The sequence below is a fragment of the Melozone crissalis genome, unplaced genomic scaffold (genome assembly GCF_028551555.1).
Source record: "Melozone crissalis strain CALT ecotype California unplaced genomic scaffold, PUWL_Pcris_2 ptg000013l_1, whole genome shotgun sequence".
NCBI lineage: Eukaryota > Metazoa > Chordata > Aves > Passeriformes > Passerellidae > Melozone > Melozone crissalis.
In genome coordinates, this window is record NW_026535791.1 from 15,754,871 (window position 1) to 15,778,258 (window position 23,388).

A 23,388-nucleotide genomic window follows, 5' to 3' on the forward strand; every position below is an offset into this window, starting at 1 on the left:
ATCCTGCTTGATCTGTTGAGCCAGAACAGGTTGCACCAAGAGGGATGTCAGCTTACCTCATAGTGTTCTCTGGACTGAACGGACTTCAGAGAGCTTATCCAGTCCTCCATTTCTTTTCTGTTCTCAGCACACAATATTAGCCTCCTAAATGGAGTTATTATCTGCAAAAGATAACACATCCTGATTAATCCAGACAGTAAATATCATGACAGGCTATGATATCTAAAGTACTCTTCCCTGTGAGATGATGCAAAAGGATGACATGCCCTACAAGGCAAGACCCTAAACACTTAAAAATATTTTCTTTAATGCACTACCAGCAACAAAAGAGTTTGCTTTTCCTTGTACAGTTCCCAAGTTTCAAATCAGGCTTTGGTACAGGTCTCTGTAGTCTACATTGATCATTACCCATTCTCAGCTCTTTGTCTATGCACTGAGTTTCAAATGCCCAAATGGCAGGCACTGAAATGCTAAAACAGCCATTCTGTAAATTACTATTTGACTAAGACTGCAATCCTATTTCATAACTGCATCATAGCAAGTGCAAGGTCCATTCCAATTGCTAGAGACAAAAACATATCAAAATCAAATGCCTGGAAGTCTTAAACAACCACAAAAGCTGTCATCATATTTCACTATCTTGTATATTGACAATATATTTACACAAATTTATACACACAAAAATTTAAAGCAGCATTTTTTATATCCAACTATATCAACTCAGTATAAGAACACATACAAATCTTTATAAAAAGGCACAAACAACAAAAGCAAACAGTTGAAATCATATCCTACTAGGACAAATGAATAAATTCCTGGAACAAGTTGATGCTGGGAATTTTTCAGAGTTGGATTCTGGAAATCTGAAAATACTGTACCAAGGAGGTTCAGAGTACAAGCTGCTCTCCCCTCTCCCTAAACAGTAGAAAAAATAATCAAAATAACAGGAAGGCAGCAGAAACTATCAGCTAACTCCCACTGAAATTATTTTGAGCACTGCATTAAAATAGACAAAGCAGTTACTTACATGGCAAAGAATTTAAAACAAGTACAAGAAAATAAGGAAAGTTATTTGTTTTGTTGTAGAAAGTCTGAAAAATAAAATTAAATTCTTTATCAGTATTATGCATTAATCTATTTCATACTATGTACCACCAACACTTGCAAATTAAATAAAACAGAGAAGGAACCACAAAAAATGGGAATTCTGAGTATTCTTTCAAATGCTACAAACTAGACATTACAACATTTGCACAATATCAGTACGGATTTATCTGCAGCTGCAGTTACTTACCCAGTCCCTGCCGCAAATTGTCTCTAGCCTTGATTTGTCCTATCCACTCCTTCATTAAACTGAGCTGCACTTTAACATCGCTCAGAGGCGACGTAACTGAAGTGCAGCAGGCTGCAAGTCACATGGAGGGGAGGCTTGCCTTTTTTTTTTTTTTTAATGTACTCACTTCACATGGAAGGGAATAGTTTCTTTGTTTTCTGTTTCCTTCAATCTTGCTTAAGCTATTTAATAAGGTTTATTAGTAGGTCTCCATGGCTTTTCCTAAAGAACAGTTTATGCAAAGAGCAATGCTTCTCTCATTAGTTTGGAGCCAAACAGACGCTTTATTACTTCAAAATGTTTTTCTAGGCCAGGTCATCCAATGAAGCCAAGAAAAGTCATTAAATCATAATATAACCCTGGCTCCAACAACAATCAGCATTTTGCTGAAATTTCCAGGTTTCAGTGGACACAGAAATCTTATTTGGGCAAATACAAGCCACAGATTATTTCCTATTATATGGCATGAGATTATAACACAGATTAAATAATGACAAATCCACCCAAGACTCAGCACATTATGTCCACCCTGCTGCCACAGTTGCTACTGATTCTAGCCAGTAACTAGACATTGTGAAATGCCATCAAGCAAAACCAGCTGCATTTATTGCTGAAAACGCCTGACTAATCTTGATCTTTTCAAATAATACTTAGATATATATTACTCCTACCTTCAATAGTACAGGTCACAGTCCACTCTTCCATCCCTCCACCCTTCCCCCACTCTGAAATTAAGGCCCTGGTTCAGTTGTTCACACCTAGTTACCCAGTGCCAATGAAGACACCCTTTGGTACCAAAGGTTTTGGCAGGGGAGGGGTAAGTATGATAGAGGACCAGAACAGTAGCTATAAATAACCAAGGTGGGACACCAAACTTCCTCTTAAAAAGCCCTGCACACCCATTTATTGGCAATCGAACCACATCACCAAACACTGCTAACCAATGCATGTAAACACATCAGAAATTCATATATTCCAGCTTCTTACTAAAATCAGAGTGCAAAAAACTTAATGAAGTTCACAGCATTGCAGCAGTCTAACAGCTCAATAGGATACTGTCAATCACATGAATATAGCAGCAATTATTATTGCTACAAAAATGAAGTGGGAAGTTTACATATTTGTGGGAAGATGTACATATTTTTAAATACAGTTAAACTACATATTCTCTTTGATTTACATATTTGCAAACAACAAACTCTAAGAAGGTAGATAGTAACATGAAAAAAGACGAAATGCACTATATGCAAGAAGCATCAACAATGCTTGAAAATTTTTTAATAAAATAAAATAAAATAGGAACTAAGAAGCCTGTTTAGTCTCTCATCTATTTCAGTCTACAAAGTCATGGAGAAAATGTACTCTCATTATTTTTTAGATATTTCATGTAACATAGGAACTCAGGGAGCCAAGGAAACTGTTAGCAAACAATAAGTGTTTTTCCCTAAATGCAAAGCATTCTTTAGACTTGGAAAGTATTTCTAAAGGATGTTGATGAGACAAAAAGTAAAAATGCCCAAAAAGGCATTTGAAAAATTCATCACAAATAAATGCATCATATACTATAAAGGACAATATCTGAAATCTTCAACTTATCAGGTCTTCAAAAGTCCAGCCATGAGTCAATGTTGGGAAGTGACTCAAGGGTAAGAATCATTGTATGGTCACCAGTTACGCATCTCTGTTCTGCTGTTTCTACTTCATTCTTTAGTATCTGCTACTGTTATTACTATACTTTAATTCCACTTGGTTCCATGAGCTTTACACTAACTCAGTATAGCTTTTCTTGTTTATCCTAAATTAAGATTGACTTCCTAAATCTTCTTATTTGCATTTATACAGATGGCATGCTTTCTTCTGAATGCTTACACAATGCTATGATTAACTAAGTGGGATGTTTGAAGTTCATTCACTAAAAACAACTGAATCTGTATAAAGACATAATCAAAATTAAATGAATGTAACTGAGCTCAAAACAATTTTCCTGCCATGTAAATCTGAATTTAACTAGTAATTTTATGTCATTGCATGTATTCATATTGAGAGTCCTGTATATGCTCTTCTACTGACCTAAGTCAGCACCTTTTCTTCAATTACATATCATGTTTTTGATCTTGACTGCTCCAAATATTACTATTTGTATATTGCTCTGAATATGCTGAACTTTGAACAGAAAGAAAGAGAGAAAGAGATAGGAAGGAAAGGGAAAAGGAAAAGGAAAAGGAAAAGGAAAAGGAAAAGGAAAAGGAAAAGGAAAAGGAAAAGGAAAAGAGCTCTGTAACACAATGCAAAGGAAGTGTTACAGGAACCACTGGGAGACCACTGAGGTAACATAAGAATAAGGTGCCAACAGTTCACCTGCTGACAAAGCAGGAGACAAATCTCAAAAGATGAAGACAGTCAAAAGGTCTTAAAAATAAATAAGATTACCTTCCTTTGAAACTTTTCCCCATTGTCAAGTAGCCAAGAAGTCACTGCTGATTTTGGAAAAGACAATTACCAAGAGCAGATACTGCAGTATGTTGGAAAGTAATAAAATAAAGGTAGTTGGAATAAAAAACACTTTTAATGCAGTAGGCATTGGGACGAGTGAGCATATACAGTCTTAAAAGTTGAAGACAATCAACACAAACACTAAAAAATCTCAGGAAATAAACAATGTCTGAATGGGAAGTAAAACTACCCATTACTGCAATAATGTTCTTGTTCTGTTCAGAAAAGTAGGGGGATTTTTTTGAATGGGAAATGAGGGAGAGAACAAGAGATCACTGTTCACTCTGCTACTGCAGAAGTCTTGCCTTAAGTTGGGATTTTCACGCCAACACTACCATAATTTGGCTTCTAAAAATATACATATACTCATATACATGTACATACACATCTTGAAATTACTTGGATGACATTTCTACAATCAAGTTTGGGACCACTCCTACAACTTTTCTTTCAGACAACACTTATTAGGAACAAGCTTAACATCTTTGAAGGAAATAAAATTGTCATCAAATTCTGAGTAAATCTGAAAGTCCTTTCTTCTTTCAGTAGGCCTAACCTAACCAGTAACCTTGTACATGCCTTCAGCCCAGTGGGTTTAGACTTACAATCTATAAAATAAAATCACAGAGAGTTTAATTAAAGCCTATTGCCTAATTTTTATTCTTTTTTTTTTTTTACTATCAGCAATATATAAGAAAATAGAGTTCCCAAAGCTTGTTGGCGCCAGTTCTGGCTTCTTTTACTAATTCAAAATGAAGATACAGTGTTTGCTAATCAAGAGAACAGTGCTCTATACCTAAGTAGCTACAAAGCAGCTCCTGTAAAGCATTCTGCTTCCTGCAACATGATATTTGCATTAAGGCACCTTCTGCCACTCTGAACTATTATCAGACATTACACTAATAGCACTTTGTATGGCTGATCTTGAATTAAATTACTAATGTAGAAATGTCACATCGAATCTGAAAGGGGTGGGGAAATGGTTTTTCTGTTCTCTGGACAGATACTTTTAAAATCTCTTTTGGAAATAATGAAGAGAGGATGATACAGAGAAAGCACCCCAACTCTCTTCTTAGGGACTATATTCAACGCCTGGGGCACGAGTGTAACATTAAATGCTTCCTAACTTCTCTGTGCTTATAGATGTTGGTGAGTCAGTACAGGCAAATACTAGGGTAACATGCTCTGCCTCTCTTGCTTTTCCATTCCCCTTTTCTCCATTCCCCCGTTCTTGTGCAGGTGGGTCTGTATGAGTGTGGCAGGTGAAGGCACTTCTACCAATGGTAGAAGTTGACTGCTGGGGTCATTGATGCTCCCACAACTTCCAGAACTTGTCTGCAAAAATCACAGTGATAACAGTTGCACGTCTTTCTAGAGTATTCATAATGTCTTGGTTTCTGGATACTAAATAAATTAGAACAGTACTGTCCCTGTCAAAGATGTAGTTAGTTGGTGCTTTATGGTGAATTGTCACTGTTATTTTTCAGGATGAGTCAGGCCAGGCAAAAGTATAAATTACAAAGACAGGGGAGGAGTTAAAAGCAAAGTGGGTAATAAATGGTTATTACATTTGCCTGACTACAATACAGAATTTATAATCAGAACAATTAGCTCTGTCTTCTCCACTAAAATGTTGCTTCCCTCCTTTTCCTGGCCTTCTCCTATTTCACTGTTCCCAAGCTCACAAATATTGATGTAATGTGTGGTTTTGGCTCTCACAGTAAAAACTCTTAGGAGGAAAAAGAAAAGGCTTAGTCCCACACAGCATCTCTTACACCAACACAACACCAGAACAAGCAAGCTTAGCTAAAAGACAGGACAAAAATGGTTACATCATTGAAAAAGGTAAAGGGACTTCATTTTGCAATAGAATCCAGCCTGGGTAATTTAGGTGGCTTATCTTACACCACTCTGAGCAAAACTGAAGGAGTATCACCCAGAATACAATCAGGCACATGGACAAGAAAGCAGTTGGGAATAGTCAGCATGGATTCATTCACCAAGGGGAAGTCATGTTTTTGTAACCTGTGATGAAACAACTGGCCTGGTGGATAAGGAGACAAAGGTGGATACTGTTCACCTTGCCTTCAGTAAAGCTTTCAGCACTATCCCCAAAGACCCTCCTAGAGAAGCTGATGAAGGATGGGGTGGATGAGCAGACTGAGGTGTGTTGAAAACTCGCTGCACGGCCAGGCCCAAAGGGTGGTGATCAGCAGCACAGAGCATGGCTGGAGGGAGGCCAGTAATGAGCAGTGTACCTCATGGGACAATACTGGGTCCAGGCCTGTTTAACGTCTTCATTAAGGATCTGGATGATGTGGTAGACTGTATCCTCTGGAGGTTTACTGATGACAGAAAACTGGGAAGGAGTAGCTGATACACCCAAGGGTCACGCTGCCGTCCACAGGGGCTTCAATAGGCTAGAGAAATGAGCTGGCATTAACTCATTAGGTTCAATGAGATGTCCCAAGTCCTGCACCTGGGAAGGAACAACCCCAGGCATCAATGTACCCTGGGGGCCCCCCAGCTGGAAAGCAACTTGGCAGAAAAGGACCTGGGGTACTCTTGCACAACAAATGGAGCACAAAGCAGCTACATGCCCCTGCTGCAAAATAGGCCAGGGGTATGCTAAGATGCTGGTCCAGGGAGTGAACCTGCCCCTCTCCTCAGCCCTGGTGAGGCCTCACCTGGAGCGCTGTGTCCGGTTCTGGGCTGCTCAGTACAAGAGAGACATGGACATACTGCAGACATTCCAGTGAAGGGGCTGGAGCATGGGATGTGTGAGGAGAGCCTGAGGGACCTACAACTGTTCAGCCTGGAGAAGGTTCAGGGGCATCTTATATATGTAAATCCCGAAAAGGAAGATGCAAAGATGACAGAGCCGGGCTCTTTCCAGTAGTGCCCAGTGAAAAGATAGGGATTATAAGCACAAACTGAGTCATGAGAGGCTCTCTGTGAATATCAGGAAACAATGCTTTACAGTGAGGGTGACTGAGCACTGACACTGGTTGCTCAAGGTAGTTGTGAAGTCTCCACCCATGCAGATACTAAAAAGCCACCTAGACACAGCCCGGACTAGGTAGCCGTGCTTCAGCAAAGGGGGTGGACCAGATGGCCTTCAGAGGCCACTTCCAACGCAAAAATCACTCCATAATTCTGTGAAAACAGAATCCAGGTAAATCAAGTCATCCAGTTACGTGTCCAGCCATGAACTGCAAAAGTATCCAGCAAAGATCACTTTGTCAGAAATCCAGTTCCCCAAATCAACCTCATGTATTCAACTTCAACCAACTGCTAACAGAAAAACCTTTTCCTGCAGAAGTATAACTTTATAAAGAGACAGTTACAAGAAGCAGGGTAGGAAAGTTCCATGGATTTGGACCAAAGAATTAGAAATTTATTTTAAATCAGCATTTAAATACAGCAAAACCAATAAACCATTCTTGTAAATGTAAACTGGAAACTGCTATATATAGTTAGTTCAAGGCCTGCATGTTTCTTTAAAGTCCTTACATAAAGATTTGTTCAGCAGATTAGTTGCACACTGCTGTGCCCTTAGCTTTGGTTTAGCTCACTAAACATCTATCAGATGGGATGGCTTCTCAGCTTTAGGGAGAACATGGAGTTACATATTTAATGGCACTAGGTGTAAATTTACATAAAATAAACCAGCAAAGGACTACTTTTTCCTGTCTGTAATAACAGATTCCTGTTTAAACATCATTCAGCTGCCTAAAGCCAGGGATCCTTGTTCACAAGAAACAGGAAATTTTTTCAAAGTTTACACCAGTGACTTTATTTATAAAATTATCTGGTAAACAGGAACTGCAGTGAGGGATACTTTCTGAGGTTTATCCAGGTATTTTAACCACTTTTCAAGCATGAATAGAAAGAAACATCAGAGAATAGGTTATGTGCAAAAGTGCAGGAAGAATGAAATCTGGCTCATTCTTCACACATCCCAAATGCTTCACCAGTAAAAAAGGGAAATAGGGAAATTGTCTGCAAGCTATTTTTGAAAAATTTCTGTCAAGCATGAAATGTTTGGAAAACAGACTCCAGACAAATGCAACTTAAATCAAAATGTACAATACAGACCAGAATGGTCACATTTTTAAGTATCTCCTTTTTTCTCTCTGAAAAGTGCTCAGCTTCCTTGTAACAGATCAATTGCAAGCAACTTATCTATGGATTTTTAGCATCACAGCTGAAATGCTTTATTGCTTTTTCATAATGAAACTTAAAGCTTCAACATCACCAGACACTCTAGGGAAAGGGACAGTGCATCAAGTAGGAGATAAGGAGCTTGGAACTTGAAAGAGCTCTCAGCTTCATTACATTTTTTTGTCACTGTCAGAGGATGGGAGGGGAGGCAGAGGGGAAATGAGCAAGTGCTAAATGGAAGAAAAAACCCTAAATGCATCACAAGTGAACACTAATGGCTTTTGTCTAATTTTTCTTTTCCTAAGCATATTAATTTGCTATTTCAGTTTTTGTCTTACTTCTAAACTGCCTGAATATAGAAAAGAAAAATTCCAACCCTGAGCAGAAAATTGAACAAAATGGAATCCAAAGCACTTTCCCTCTCTTTCTGTGGTTTGGGTGTTGCTCAGGCTGGGACATCAAAAAGCCTTCATCACTTAAAAGCTAATCACCATCTGTATGAAACAGCAGAGAGTTCATAACCAGGGAAAAGCTAAATCCATTCCAAGAGTCAGCTACTGGCACAAAGCTGAGTCATGCTGGTGAAGCCGGCAGAGGAACTTGAGCCATTTCCAGCCATGTTCCACCTCCTGGAGACAAGAGGCCCCAGCACCTTTGCAGATGTCACTGCAGGACCTGTCAGCCCTGCTCTACACTGCTAACAGGGCATGGGGAACATCTGGATATGCTATTACCCCCTCAGTGCCATGCACTGACCCTTCTGATAATCCCAGAGGCAAAATTTAAAATGCAGTGCCTCTGAGACTAGGATTAAGCTCACCAGAGGACAGTACTTAAAGCAGAGTTCTGCAAATGTGTCTGAACTCCCATCATCAGTATATACTGCTAACATCAACACGCAACTGGAATGCACAGGAAATTTCAAAACATACCCAAATCCAGGAGATTATTGCTGATCTAAAGGATAAAAACCAGAAACATGTTTCCAAACACAAATCCATTCCTTGCATGTCCCTGTGGTTTATTAAAGGGAGAAGTCAAGCAAGAGTGTCTCCCTTCAAGGGAACATCAACACAGACTATATATAGACATTTACTCAAAATAGATTTTTACAAAGAAAAAAATAATACAGATAGCTGTGCTTCAGCATATTCTTACAGAGCATTCTTACAGAGCAAACCAGAAAGATTAATCAATCCAGGATACAAACAAGGCAATGTTTGCTTAGAAATAGCTGAAATCAAGGGAGTCCACATCACATTTGGAACTTCAAGGATAGTTGCTGACCCCAGGATCTTAGGAGCCTGCCAACACAGGAGTGGCAAGATGATTTCACCAAATTAAAGAAGTAAGAAAGCAATGAAAGAAAAGCAGCAGAAAGGCCAGAGAAGAGAAAGACCTGTGTAACCTTCAGGTGAGCAGCCCTTTGAAAAAAAAACAAACTAGACTGAGATAGAAGAGCATCTGAAATAGGCTTGAGGCTATCAGTAAAGAAAGCATCTCCTGATGTTACTGAGATACAGCTGAAGTAAATTGGATTTTGTAAACATGCAGAACAGTGGCAGAGGAATACCTCCACTAGAATCCATGAGCTTTCTGCACTTAAATAAAGCTTAAGAACCTGAACTCTGGGCAAATCAAGAGAGAGTATGAAATTGAACTGATGTCAGCTTATTTAAATTTTAAAAAAAGAAAAAAATAGTTTTAGGATAATTTTCCCCAGCTTTAGGAATATCTCTGTCTCTTAATATTTGAAAAGTCAGAAGGAGTGCCCAAACCCAAAGATGAGAGGTTTTAAACTTCTTGGGAAAAGGCTTGTCTTCTTTCTTTCTGATGTGGTTGGGGGAGGTTAAGCAATTCTCACATTCTCTGAAGTTTTTGTAGTCCCTGAAGGAAAATGTCAACAACAACTCTGAAAAGATATCAGTGGCAAGAAAAAAGCAAAATATGTCCAAGTCCAGAGAAATTAACACTATCTCTGAAACATACTGCAAAACTCTGGCAACACGTTCTGTCTCTCAAGCCCAGAGTGAATATTACAAGTTACTTCTCTAATATAAATTAGAAGTAGCTAATCTCCATGATGCAAACAGAGCTGACTGATGTCAGAAGCAACAGGATAGAAATAAATAAAGTGCTAAAAGCAATCTGCCTTTCAGGACTGGTTGCAATATTCAACTTGAAATCTTGACGAATCCCAAGAATTGGGATCCCAGTACAACTGGGTCACCTCCCATTGAAAACAGCAGCTGCACAAAGATGAAAATAATTACTTTATCCTTTAAGCAGGTTCCACATAAGTCATATGCCAATAAACTTTACATCCCCAACCAAGACAAAGGATATGCTACATTCAGAAATATGGATAGGAAATAAGGTAATCAGAGGTCTGTAAGAAAACAATAGAAACTAGAAGAAGACAATATAAATTTTAACCACACTTGAAGTGCAGTTGCTCCAAAAGAATATTTGGTTTCACTAACCTATAGAAAAACCCTAATCTTCTAAAAATAATATATCCAAGGATAATCAGCATATATAAATATTTCATTTTTTCGAAATCTATCCAAATTTACAAAATACCAAGAAAACCATAGGCGGCTGCAAAAAGATTTTTTGTTGTTGTTTAGAACATATTAAGCTGCATTCCCTACTTTTCAGTCTAAGTGAACTCATATATCTGACAAAAAAAAGTAGAAATTGGAGAAAAAAAAATTTTTTTGTAACAAAGTTACATTCAGGGACTAAGTTTAATGAAATGCCATTCATGTTTTGTTTGGGTCTTTTTAAATATAATAAGAAAAAAATCATTTTAAAAATTAACTCATAAAGAAATTAATTAATTAAAGCAATTAAATTGAAAAACATTAAGTACTGTTCAGAAAAGTTAAATCAGGCTGATCCATAATCATGTTTAATCAATCATTGAACTGAAAAGACCAATTATAAAACTAAAAAGACCATCATGCAATGAGATGAAAGGCTAGGGGATAAAAAAAAGTAAGAAGGAATAAAAAGAATTTTTAATATGAAAAAAGATTAATAGATAATAAGCAGCTTGTTATTCTCCAACAGAATTTTGTGGCATGATTCTTAAACTGGAAGAGAAGTGTAAAGTAGCAATACAGGAATATTTGCAGACAGCACAAAATTTTGATTACTTAGTTCCCCCTCTTGATCTCCAAGGCACTTCAAAGTGAGCCAAGCAATGTATTAAGTAGAGAGTACAGTGACTTGAAAAATTTCAGCGTTAGTAAAAACAAAGAAATACACACCACAGAAGCACAGATTAAATATTTATGAGTTACAGACAGCTCCAAATTAACAGATGAAGGATGTTAGTACCAAAATAGGGGACACAAAAATTCACACTAGGCCACTGCAGAAAACAGACAAAACTTGGGATCCATAAGGAATGCAAATTAATTTATAAAATAATCCCAGATGTCTGTGACTTGGGCTTCCTTGAGTGTCAAGCATGTAACAACACTCACAAGATGATGCTGCAGAGTAACAATCAGGAGAACAGCAAGTATAAGTAAGAGTATAGAAGAATATTGACAAATATTAATTATCTTGGAAAATAATTAAATCAAATGGAGGTAATATAAAATTTAAAATATAAAACTGAAATAGTTTATTAGTTTCTACTGTCTTTGCATCATAAAACCAGGTGAGAAAATTTATTAAAGCCCAGCACTTTAAAAGTTCTCCAAAGAAGAATTTTTTTTCACAGAATAAATAATCAGGACTCTATGGTCTATATGGTCTAAAGCATTGCTAAAACCAATACATCAGCAAAAATATACTATGTTATACATTTCTGCAAGCATATCCAGAATCCTAGTAATCAGCATTATTAGCTGGAACATAAAGTCTCCTTTCCAGCCAGTCTCTAATCACTAAAAATTACAGTAGGCTTTCCAGGACAGCAGATCTGCCTACTGCAGCTTCCTCGTGCTGAAGATGACAACTTTCAGAAGATGCATATTCAACAAAAAGCACTTGATTCAGCACCTGATTCAGAAAGCTGAAAGCAAGCACCTACATTTTAGGTGCCCTGGATGACAAAGCTGCTATTGTAGCTAAGGGAGAGTCGGGTAATAAATCACTGGAGTCTAAACTGAACTGAGCAATTACAGAAATTGCTTTGAAGACCTGTTTATTTTATTTTAGATGCCTAAATTTAGGGGCCTATAAACCCATCATGAAGTCCTACCTAGAAGTTAGGACAAGCTGAATCCCCATCCTGAGTATCACATTGTTTGTTAACTCTCATATTCCTGGAGGGAACCTTCCAGAATGACAGTGAAATTATTTCCTCTGTCACTCTTAGATGCAATTAGATTAAGCCAGCTATACAAAGTAGTGCCTCAAAACTAGTATTTTACCATATTATTATTTTCCATCACATTTGCCATCAAAAAACCCATAACTGAATTAAGAGTTTCAAAAAAAAGTTTGGATGGATTAAAATACAGATGCTGCCACATGAAGCCTGTGCATTTAACATGTGACTCTAACACAGATTCAGAGTACCCAGAGTATTTTATACAACCATGTGGCTCAGCTACTGAGGGGCAGCATGCTTAACATCTACAGATTTTTTTCCTCAGCAATGTGCATCAGTTCTTCAGCATCAAAAGCAAGGCAGAGGTAGAAACTTAAGCCCAAATTTCAGTTAAGATAATTTTCTTTTAAATCACAATCCATAGTCACCTTTGTTGCCTTGAGGAACTTCATTGTCTGAATATGCCTGCTCAAGAATCCTTTTAGCATTTTAAAATCTCATCCCTTATACCTGTTAGAACAAAAGTACACCACCACTGCTCTACAAGCCCACACTTACACACCAGAGAACACACTTCAGCCCCATTTGGTCTCCAATCTCATTTTGAGAACAATAAAGAGGGTTTTTCTAAATGCACTAAAGGTGCCAACAAGCCAAATTCCATCCCTGCAAACCAAAATGCAGAAGGAATTACAGCTCTCAGCAGAATTGGTCACTGCCCCATCTGCTTCTGTGCAATAAGGGTGGGAGACTGATTCATCCCAGAAGCCTCCCCAGAGGGGTAACATGCTGAGCAACTACACTCCTCTGGCTGCACTGAGACAACACAAACCACCCCCCGAGGCAGAAGCAGAGTTCTGGGGAAAAACATGTTCTGCAGAGTGCCCAACATCACTGTGAGGACTCAGCACTCACCCATGCCACTGAACTGGCCATGGGCTGAACAAAATCCTTCCTGGGTTCCTGATGAGGCTGATGGAGAGGGTGATCCAAATTTCACTGGATGCTGGAACCTCTTCACCCTCTTCCCACAGACCTGGGACACTGGTACCTAACAAGGCCATAAGAAGAATCCAGCCTTGAGTGTCTTATGTGGCAGTTCTGAAGTCAAGGGATACCCTTCCTTCTAGGTTACCTATTAACCTCTAGGTAAGGATGCTCAGAACTACAAAACACCTATAAACTCTTAAAAAGCAAGGTTGTACACTAGAAACTTATTGCTAGAAATGAGTTGATCATTCACTGAAAGGTAATATCATCAGCAGTAAGGAAAATAATGAAACAAATGCGCTGATTAAAGTTTATCAGTTCTGTATTTTAATTAGCAGATATTATGTACCTCAAATTTCCCTTTAACCTCAACTTGTTTGCAGAGAGATAGCAAAAGTAATTCTGGTGAACAAACACTGGTATTTAGTTACATAAAATATTCTGCAAGCTTGTGCATTACAAATAAACTCAGCCTTAAATCTGTGTGTTATGACTAATTTTAGGACTTCAGTTTTATCCAAAATAAGAGCATGGAAAAACTTGACACACACCTCTGCCTTCAAACAGACAAACTAGACAAGGCCAAAGAAGGCAAAACAGTAATTTCTACAAGCTGGAGGTGGGAAATTGAGGGGAGAGGGGGCAATCTAAGTGAAATGACAAAATGTTTTTTAAATAAAAAATTAAAATCTTTTTTCTAATATAAATTTGTAAAGGTGTGTTTTCCTGGAAAATCTGTCCCTTGTTGTATATTCCATCTATATCAGTTTGTGTTAAAAATATTATCTACTGGGACAAAGAAACAAGAGTGCATTAACTAGAGAATGCTAATGTTAATGATTTAATTTTTGGGGTTTTTTAACATATAGAATGCTAACTGATCCCTTAGAACATAAATAAAAAGACCCATAATTTTAAGAAAGGCAGAATTACCTTTTTAAATTCCTTTAATAAAAGGAATTTTAAAATTCCTTTTATTTTAAGGAAGAAAATAAAAAGGCAAAAAAGAAAAGTTTATTTTTATTTATAGGGAGTATTGCTGGATAGCTAACTACCCACTCCACCCCCAGCCCCTGAGTCCAGCCCAGTGCAGGCGAGGTCAGAGATGTCTCACTCACAGAGCTGAGTTGCTGGGAGACTGGGTTAGGCAAACACAAAGAAAGAAGCCAAAAGATTAAGCAAGATGACAACTATTACCATATTTCACAGTCAAATCAGACAACTCCTCAGTCCAGGAGAGCCTTTCATCCAAATAATTTTTCAAAATTAATTTGAGGACTCCTTAGAGAAAACAGTTTGCCCTAAAGTACCCAGGACATGAAAATAAACAGTGTCTCTGAAGCTGTTAAAGCTGTAGCCAGAGATTTCTTTTTTCACTACTGTCTTCCCCAAAAGTCATGATAAGAGAAGAAAACATGCTTTTGGTGAAGAATGAGATGCTGAATAGGCCTAATGGATTACAAAGGATACCAGAACACCAAGTAAAAAGCCCAAGCATCCCAGTTTTCTGAAGAAGTAGAACTTTTAGGCAACAGAAAGAACCTTTCCAAAAGACAGGCTAGTACCTTACACAGCCACCACCTCACCTGAGACCTTCTGTCAAAGTAGTCTTTTTAATTGTATTCTTAGTCAGTAAAGCAGCTTAGACTGACACAACACACTGGGCTGTCAAGGCCAACATGAGCATGTCTTTGACGTGCTCTGACTGCTTCAGCAGCTGCATGGGAGATCCCACAGCAAGAAGAAACTATGAACCTCTCATGAGGCTTGCATTTGCTTTCGAGAAGAAAAATCAAGACTGGTAATATGAACTAATATGGGTCACCTGGGGAATTAAAAATGTCAGGAAAATTAAAAATTAACTTTTTAATAGAGACACGTAGTTAAGGGAAATGAACCATTACAGTCAGTGGGACATCTCAAAATATCCTTCAAAAGGACAACTTCACCAATGGTATTCCTCATAAGTAGCTCACGTTCAAAATCTTTTTCTCCAGAGGTTAAGAATCAGCAGAGGAATTGTGTCAGACATTAGCACTTAGTTCTAAGAGACATTTGAACAATAAATGAAGAATCATTTGTGTAAATAATATACCTGTGAACTTACAGAAATAGGGATTTATCAATACTATATGTTCTTATAGCAGTATCAGAATCAAGGTGAGACTGTAGGGACAGCTTTTCCATGTGACAGAAACATATAAGGCTACGATTGGCAATAAAAAAAATAAAATACATTTCAATATAGGAAGAAAACAAAAATGTTAAGAAAATTAAAACAAAAACACAATTACATTTGATTTAATTCAGCATGTCACCTCTAAGAGAAATTATAGCAGAAACCCATAATAAGCACTAAGTACTGAATCTTGTATTTTTAAGGCCTTCTACCATCATCTTTTGAAACTGTCATCTCACATTTCTGCTCACTGAAATAAAATGCTCTATAGCTGACATGATATTGTTCTCATACATTAAACCATTTCCAAAAAAAGAAATTTTATTTCCAAACAGAGGAAAATAAGCAATTGAGAGGATCCTCAATTTTCTTAGCAACAGTCTATCCACAGCTTTCAAAAACAGTGTTAAAAATGTTCCATACCGTGAAGCTGTTGTTGACATTTTTTGTGCTTGATTCAGCTACACTGGCATCTGACAGGTCAACTTCATCAAATATTAGAGACTGTGAAGGGAAAAAACATAGAAGCATTAAATTAAGTCTGAATACACTTTCAGCTATGCTTACAAAATGTGCTTTAATTTTATTGCATCTATTCAAATTAGAAAATAAAAATAGAAAATAAAAGTAGTGAAAAAAATAAACACACTGAGGATGCGACAAAATTTCATAACTGGCCCTAAACACAGTCCTACTTGCTATTCTAAATGGTACATGAGAGCATAAAAAAAGGGCTCAATAATTATATTGCTTTAAAATCCCTTTTAAAAGAAGGGGGGTTTCTTACATAGATGAAGCTTTAGAGTGTCTACTGTGCAGCATAAACATGGTGTCAGAGGAAAGAGATTCCCACACAGTAAAATGTATTTAGTTTTAGGATGGAACCCTAAAGTCATGTAGGAAGCTATGATATAGTATCCATATGAGAAGATGCATCTCAAAGTGCTGAACTGATCCCCTCCACTCCTTCGTCTGATGTTCAAACAAGAGAAATTTATGTCTACCCTAAACACTCCATCCTCTAGCAAAGAATCAATTAGGTTCTATTATGCTCATGATGGGTTTTGTAGCACAGAAGAGCAGACCAACAAAAAGGCCTATTTTTTTAGCCCTAGCATGTTTTTCCTCTTCCATGCCACAGGGAGGTGAATCAATATTGGGGGAATTTCAGCATGTCTGGATTCAGCATGCCTTTGAGTATTGGCACAACTGCCTACTTGTAAGACCTTCTTTTCTCATCTTTATCACAGAATCACAGAATAGCAGAATGGTCTTAGTTGGAAGGGACCTTAAAGATCAACCCCCCTGCCATGGTCCAGGTTGCTCAAAGCCCCATTCAGCCTAGCCTTGAACACTTCCAGGGACAGGGCATCCACAGCTTCTCTGAGCAGCCTGTGCCAATGTCTCACCATCCCAACAGTAAAAAGCATCTTCCTACCCAATATCCACATATGGATATTATGGATCCCCTTTCAGTTTAAAGTCATTCCCCCTTGTCCTGTGACCACATGTCCTTGTAAAAAGCTCCTCTCCAGCTCCCTTGTACCTCTCCTAGGTACTAGAAGGCTGCTACAAGGTCCCAGATCTGTCAGCCGGTCTTCATAAGAGAGGTGCTCCAGCCCTCTGCTCATCTTTGGGTCTCTCCTCTGGACACGCTACAACAGTTCCATGGTTCCCAAGGTAGAAGGGCACAGACGTCTTGGAGTGAGACCAACAGAGACCCAAAATATTCCATATTCCTCATCTAACATGGCAGGCTCACATTTTCAAAATATCTCAGCATTGTACTGTGATTTGAGGTTGCCCTTCTCAGAGTTCTTATCTGCCATGCTTATGTTTTATATAAACTGCTCGTGGTCTCACCAATTGCTGAGCAGTTTGACAACAGAGGTCCCGCAGCACTGGGCTCCCTGAAGCAATGGTGCTTTCCTTGACTCATTATAGCCACACAACAGTGCACCATGCAGCTGCAGTCCTACAGTCCCACAAGGAGAAATCTCTGCGCCTTTACTAAGAGTTTTGTGGAGAAAAGAAGGCCATAGAAGATGATGGAGACCTGAAGAACCTCACCTACAGCTCCTATGAGATGCTGCAACCCCACAGGGTAAAGGAGAGTAACACCCACAGCTATAAAACAGCACAATCTGAGTTAGCCATAATGCTCTTGGCCCCAGCCTTGGGAGGGAGGAAGGAAATGCCTTTCAAAGAGAAGATAAGTATTCCCCTCTGCCCACCTCCAGTTCTCCCACCAAAAAAATCCAATAGATGGGAAACAGCTTTTTCCCCTGTATATCAGTTTTGGCAGAAAATCAGCCTATCTTGATTTCACATAACTATTTCTATGGGCATCAGAGCAGAAAAGTTTTAATTGAATGCAGCCTTAGTGATAACTTTTAAGCATTATCCAGTTATTACTTTTTTTGACTGTCTGAGAGCCACAAAAAAAACCCACAGCCCCTTAAAATGACTTTATTATTTATCTGAATAGACAAAAAGGTTAAAATAACTGTGATAAACTCCATATGAAAAAAATCAAGAGAAATTACCAATCTTTCTTTAAGCTAATTTAACCCATTACATCCTATATACAGCAGTTTTTACATAATACAACTGTGAACAAATCATTAAATTATTATTATTAAACTTATTAAATGTATTAAACTTATAAAACTAAACAAAACTGAAGTCACAAGTAAAAGGCATTAGACACTAATAGCACAGAATTACCTTTGAATCCTTAGCATAGTAAAGGGTACGACCTCGAAGTTTGAAATAACGCTTTTTCCACCTCTGAAAAGAGCTGGTTTGCTTCAGTAGTAATCCTTCTTTTATACTTGTCTGAAAAATATTAAAATATAGAAACATGTAGAAACAGCTGCACATGTCAATTAAAGTTACACTTTTAAAAATTTATGTTACACCTCAATATAACTGTAAATTGAAAAGTTATTTATTCACATTAAATAGAGACTAATTCTTTGGACTACCAGATTTTGCATTGCTACTTTTTAAAGAATTACAATGTTGGCAAAATGCTAATTTTACATGTAAACTGCAAATAATTCAATTGTCTGGATAGCTGCAAAGCCACAAATATTAAACCGAACAACAACTGATGGTGGCACAACGTGGGAAAAAAATACTTAAACCATCAACAGAAGGCAATTTCAAGTTCCAAAATTGATTATGTTGAGGAGAAAAACAATTTCCACACAGATACTAATTCAACAGGGTACTTAAATGTATCTGATTCAAGCACAAGAATTACTTTAAAATAAGGGGGAATAATCCAGTCTGATGCAAGTCACGCAAGACTTTGAATGTGTTGCTGAACTGAAGCCTTCAGCATGAAATCAGCTAACCATTAGAGATAATTATTATCTAGAAAGTGTGAGAACAGTAACAGATAAGGATATTTTTACCATGCAAATCCTTTTAGGCAAAATATGACTCACTGATCCAAACCTTTCCACTGCATACTGAATCCTGTCTATATAAATCCCATTTTTTGAAATGAGTAAGAGGCAAACTAGTATATTTCAAAGGTGTATGCTGTTTGCACCAGTGTGTATGGGATTCATCCAATTAGAGAAATTCTCCACTTAATCAGACAAAACGACATGAACCGAATAATAATTGCACAAATCTCAAATTTTCTTCAGTGGTGAAGCACACAAGAGGTGTGTGAGAAAAAGCGAGTATGTCTGGATATTGTATTGCAAAATTATTACTATTTCTAAATTATTTACCATTTGTAACATAATAACATGATAAGAATCTTATAATACAATTTTTAGATAATGTGGGACAAACATAATTTGAAGTTATTCTAGAGCTTCTGGAAAATTAACCAAGACCTGACCTGAAGTTTATAAACATCTATTATCAGATGTGAAATTCTCTTGAACTTTAATGCAAGTAATAAAAAAAAACACAGAAAAAGCAGAAAGCACTTTACAGTTCCTACCATTTCCTCGAAATGAGAACCATTGCTGTTATGTACAGAGATCCCACCCTTCATTTAGATAGTCCTAACGTCACAAACCAAAAATGCGGTCCAACGACCACAAAGCAATTGAATTAATGCTCTCAGAAAAGCAACCTTCTCCAATCAAACATTGTAGCTGAAAGTTTAGATTTGTCAAACTTTGCTTCACATGCCAGCAGCCTGGACGAATGGATTCAGTCTGAGCCCTCCAGTTCTAGCAAAGGGATAGCAATTCCCAGTGGAAAGGGTCTGCTCACCACACACTATTTTAAGACACTTTGCAATTTTCTGATCAGACCCCAAGATAAGCTAGCTTTCCATGATATAAATAGATTTAATCAGTTAGCAAATACAAGCACTTCTTCAAAGCTGTCTGTTGTAGCCATGCAGCACCTGTGCTTCATATCACGCTCTGAGATTTTGGAAGCTCATCACAAGGACGGGAGCAGATGACTTATGTGTTTCTCAAAGGTCAGAGGATGTTAAGATTAGAGAAGTTCCAAGGTACTCCACATTAATGACAGACACTGACTAATTGGGAAAATTTCCAAAATGGAAGGAAATCCACACTTCCTAAAGTGCGCTAGTTTTGCTAGGAGACACAGAACATACATTTTGCTTAATACTTTTGGGACTTTTAAACTGTGCTAAAAAAACATAACATTGATGTATTACTCACTAAAGAATTAGTTAACTCTATCTTGTCATTTTTATCCCTACTAAACCATTGTCTCCTATTTCTACTTACTCCTTAAACACCAATATCCCTAATAATTAATAATAACAATAGCAAACCTTCAAAATTAAATTTATTTGGCAAGGCAGCCATTTGAAATTAGCTTCCAAAAGCTGGCAGTAAATAACCTTGCAAGGTCTACATAATTTATTTTTGCATAAAATTTTTTTAAAAATCTGGTAAACATTTACTCAAGAAGTAGAAGTACTTAATGATGTACACACATGAAATTTACATTTTACCACAAAAACTATATTGAGCTGAGGTCTGACCATCTTAAATAGAAAAATTCATGGCTGCAGGCATCAAAACTGAGCACAAAGCTTTAGCCCAATACCCTTAATTAACTTTATTTAGACTCTAAAATGTTTAAAATTCCATCTGCCAATGAGTCATTAAGTAATCCGCTAATAATGCTTTCCTGAGCCTATACCAAGTAAGGGCATTTCCAGTAATTTCAGATCGGAAGGGACCTCCCAAGTTGTTGAATTTGGGTCCTCATTATTTCCTATGCACAGGTCACGTTAAGTTTTTCAAAAGCAATGATCAGGCTATAACTATACCTTAAGAAAGTAGTTCTTTTTCTTCTCCCCATGGCAATTAAGACAGTGCTCCAAGATCTCACTGTTCTGAGAAGCCATTTTATAATTAATCCCAGCTGGACATTAAATCTGAAGCACAAGCAATAATCACTCCAATTACATTAACTTCTTTCCTACTGTAATTTAGGAGAAACAAGAAGTACAGGTCCCACAATCCCACACTACTTCTCCCTTTTACAGAACTAGATCCCATCAGCTTGCCAAAACCTCAGAACTTCCCCATCCTGCATCTCGTGTCATCTAGTAATACAATGTCCCTCTAGAAGTATAGAACTATAATTAGAACAGAATAGAATACCTAACAATCTTTACTATTTTAGCCACTAGTAAAGAAAATTATTGACAATATTACAATTACTACATCACAGTGTTCCACGGTGGTATATCTTCCAGAAGGAATCTAATTATAAAAATCAGAGTCGTTTTTCATAAAATTAAGGAACACATATGTCCAATTATCCAAGAATGTCAAATGTAACTCTGCATCTCCAAAATCTCCAAAAAAATGACAAAAACCAAATTGTATTTGTGGGTATTCAGGTCACTAAAAATGAAGAACATCCTTTTTGTATCAGCAGATTTTTAAATGTCCAGTACATAACACCTGAAAAGTCAAACCAACTGTTTTTATTTAAAAGAAAACCAACCACATTGCCTTACTCCTCACTCACTCATGTTTGTAACGCCCCACATTTCTGCAAAGGTAAATTTTTTACTTCCATTGCTGCCAGAAAGACAGAAAGAATGGGGAAAATATTCTGAATTTAGAAAATAATAAACTAATTGTGGACCCATTATTGGCAACTACAAACAAAAATACTAAATTATTAAAGTCTACCCTCTACTTCTTTTCAGGTAAATAAGTGGACATGCTGTTCAAAATGTGTCAGGAGTGAATAAGAGAACATGAGGAAATTTCTGAAAGTGAGGAGGATGAAAATGAGAACATGAAAGGCCACAGAACAGGGCAGTCAGATGCAAACAGGAAATTAGGAGTGTGAAGAAGAATTTTAAGATAACCTTGCAACAGATGCTCATGCTGAGACTAAAATGTTCATAAAACTTTGAAAGATGAAACACAACTAGCAGGTCGGCAGGATCATTTTCCAACAGAAGTGTGAAAAGGATACCCAAGGATAAGAAGGCCACAGGAAAAAAGCTCACCAAATCCTCAGCATCTGTCTTTACCAATGAAGATGATGAGGTGGTATGTCACACACCATGTTCTCCAAATATTAGAACAGCTGCATCGACGTGGAGGGCATGTAGGGAAGTACAAGACCAGAAAAATCACTAAGTCATGTGGGCCAGGTGGCATTGACCTGGGAGCCTCCAAGGTCCCAAAAGGGCCACTGATACTAACATTCACTCCTGGTAGGACAGTGTGAAGGAAAATACTGCCCTGCTACCTACCATGTGTTTAGGAGGTGTAGAGGAAAGCAAGTAGGTAAATTAGGACCATGTAGACCTGGATTTTTAGAAAGCCTTCGACAAGGCTTCCCACCAAAGAATATGGAAGAAATATTATTAGAGCTAAATTGGGAAAAGGGGCAGGATGTGAACTGAAAGCTCTTTCAAGGAAAAAGCTAAACCTCATTAAATTCTCACATCAACTTTGAGTAAAGAAGAGATCTGTGAGTCACAGTTCACAGTTCTCTAAGCTAAACCACAGCCAGAAATGCCATGCAATTTTGCCTATCACTAAGAAAAGCAACAAACCCAAGACAGAATATAATTTTGCTGCTCTATAACACTGTTGTGTCAGACAGTTCTGCTCTCTCTAACTCCTGAAATGGGGTTAAGAGAAGGTACAGAGAAGGACAACACAAATGATTCACAGAACAGTAGCTGCCTCAAAACAAGAGACTGAAGAGCAGTAGACCAAGGGGGTGATACAAAGAATGTTTTAAAAAGCATTAAGGAAAAGTAAGGTGACTGCAGAACTATAGCTCACCAAAGCCCACAACATTATGACAAGGAGGAATGTGACAAAACTACATTGAGATCAGCTTAGCAAAGATTAAGAAGTAGCACATCTTTACATAGCAGGTAGTGATTTTATGAAGTTTGCTCTCACAAGAGATTGTACAGGCAGACAGCATCAGAAGCACAAAAAAGAAGAGAATAGACAAATTCTAGGACAGTGTAGCTGTAAGTGGTCCCTTTAATTTGCCATGAGGAAGTACCAGGGAATGCACAGCCACCACACTCACATGCTGCTCCTGAACAGCCTTTTCTACTCCACTGTTGAAAGTGGATCATTGTGCAGCCAAGCAAAAAATGTCACAGGTTGAGTTTCTACCGCTATGTAGACAGCATCTCTTTTGCTTTCAAGTCTGATGTTTGTATTTGCAGCTGGGCCTAGGCCTTCATTCACCATAACAATGAGTACTTGGATTCTTGACAGACAGGCAATTAAAGAAAAAAAAAAAAAAAGAGAAAGAGATAATAAGATGATACTCTTTGATATTAACTCTCTGCTGTAATACTTCCTATTCCTGTGACTTTGCCAAGTTGAGTACCAGGATAAAACCAACCCCCTTCTTTTCAGTATTGAAACATTTTTACCATCTGCACAGGTAAGGCTTTAGGCAGCCAGTGCCTTCATTACT

At 37.7% G+C, this 23,388-nt stretch overlaps 1 protein-coding gene across 4 annotated transcripts in view; it reads right to left on the reverse strand.

The window, feature by feature from the left end:
- The window catches only part of DGKH (diacylglycerol kinase eta), a 152,471-nt gene that overhangs the window by 53,815 nt on the left and 75,268 nt on the right, over nucleotides 1-23,388 (reverse strand). For 2 of the 4 annotated variants that reach the window (XM_054272131.1, XM_054272130.1), the window contains exons 3-5: nucleotides 18,178-18,288; nucleotides 15,874-15,954; nucleotides 57-161 (exon numbers count right to left, since the gene is read on the reverse strand). In XM_054272131.1, coding sequence (XP_054128106.1) covers nucleotides 57-161; nucleotides 15,874-15,954; nucleotides 18,178-18,288 — 297 coding nt within the window. Of the gene's footprint in view, nucleotides 1-56; nucleotides 162-1,294; nucleotides 1,357-15,873; nucleotides 15,955-18,177; nucleotides 18,289-23,388 lie in introns of those variants that run through there. The other 2 variants (XM_054272132.1, XM_054272133.1) reach the window with 2 other exon arrangements.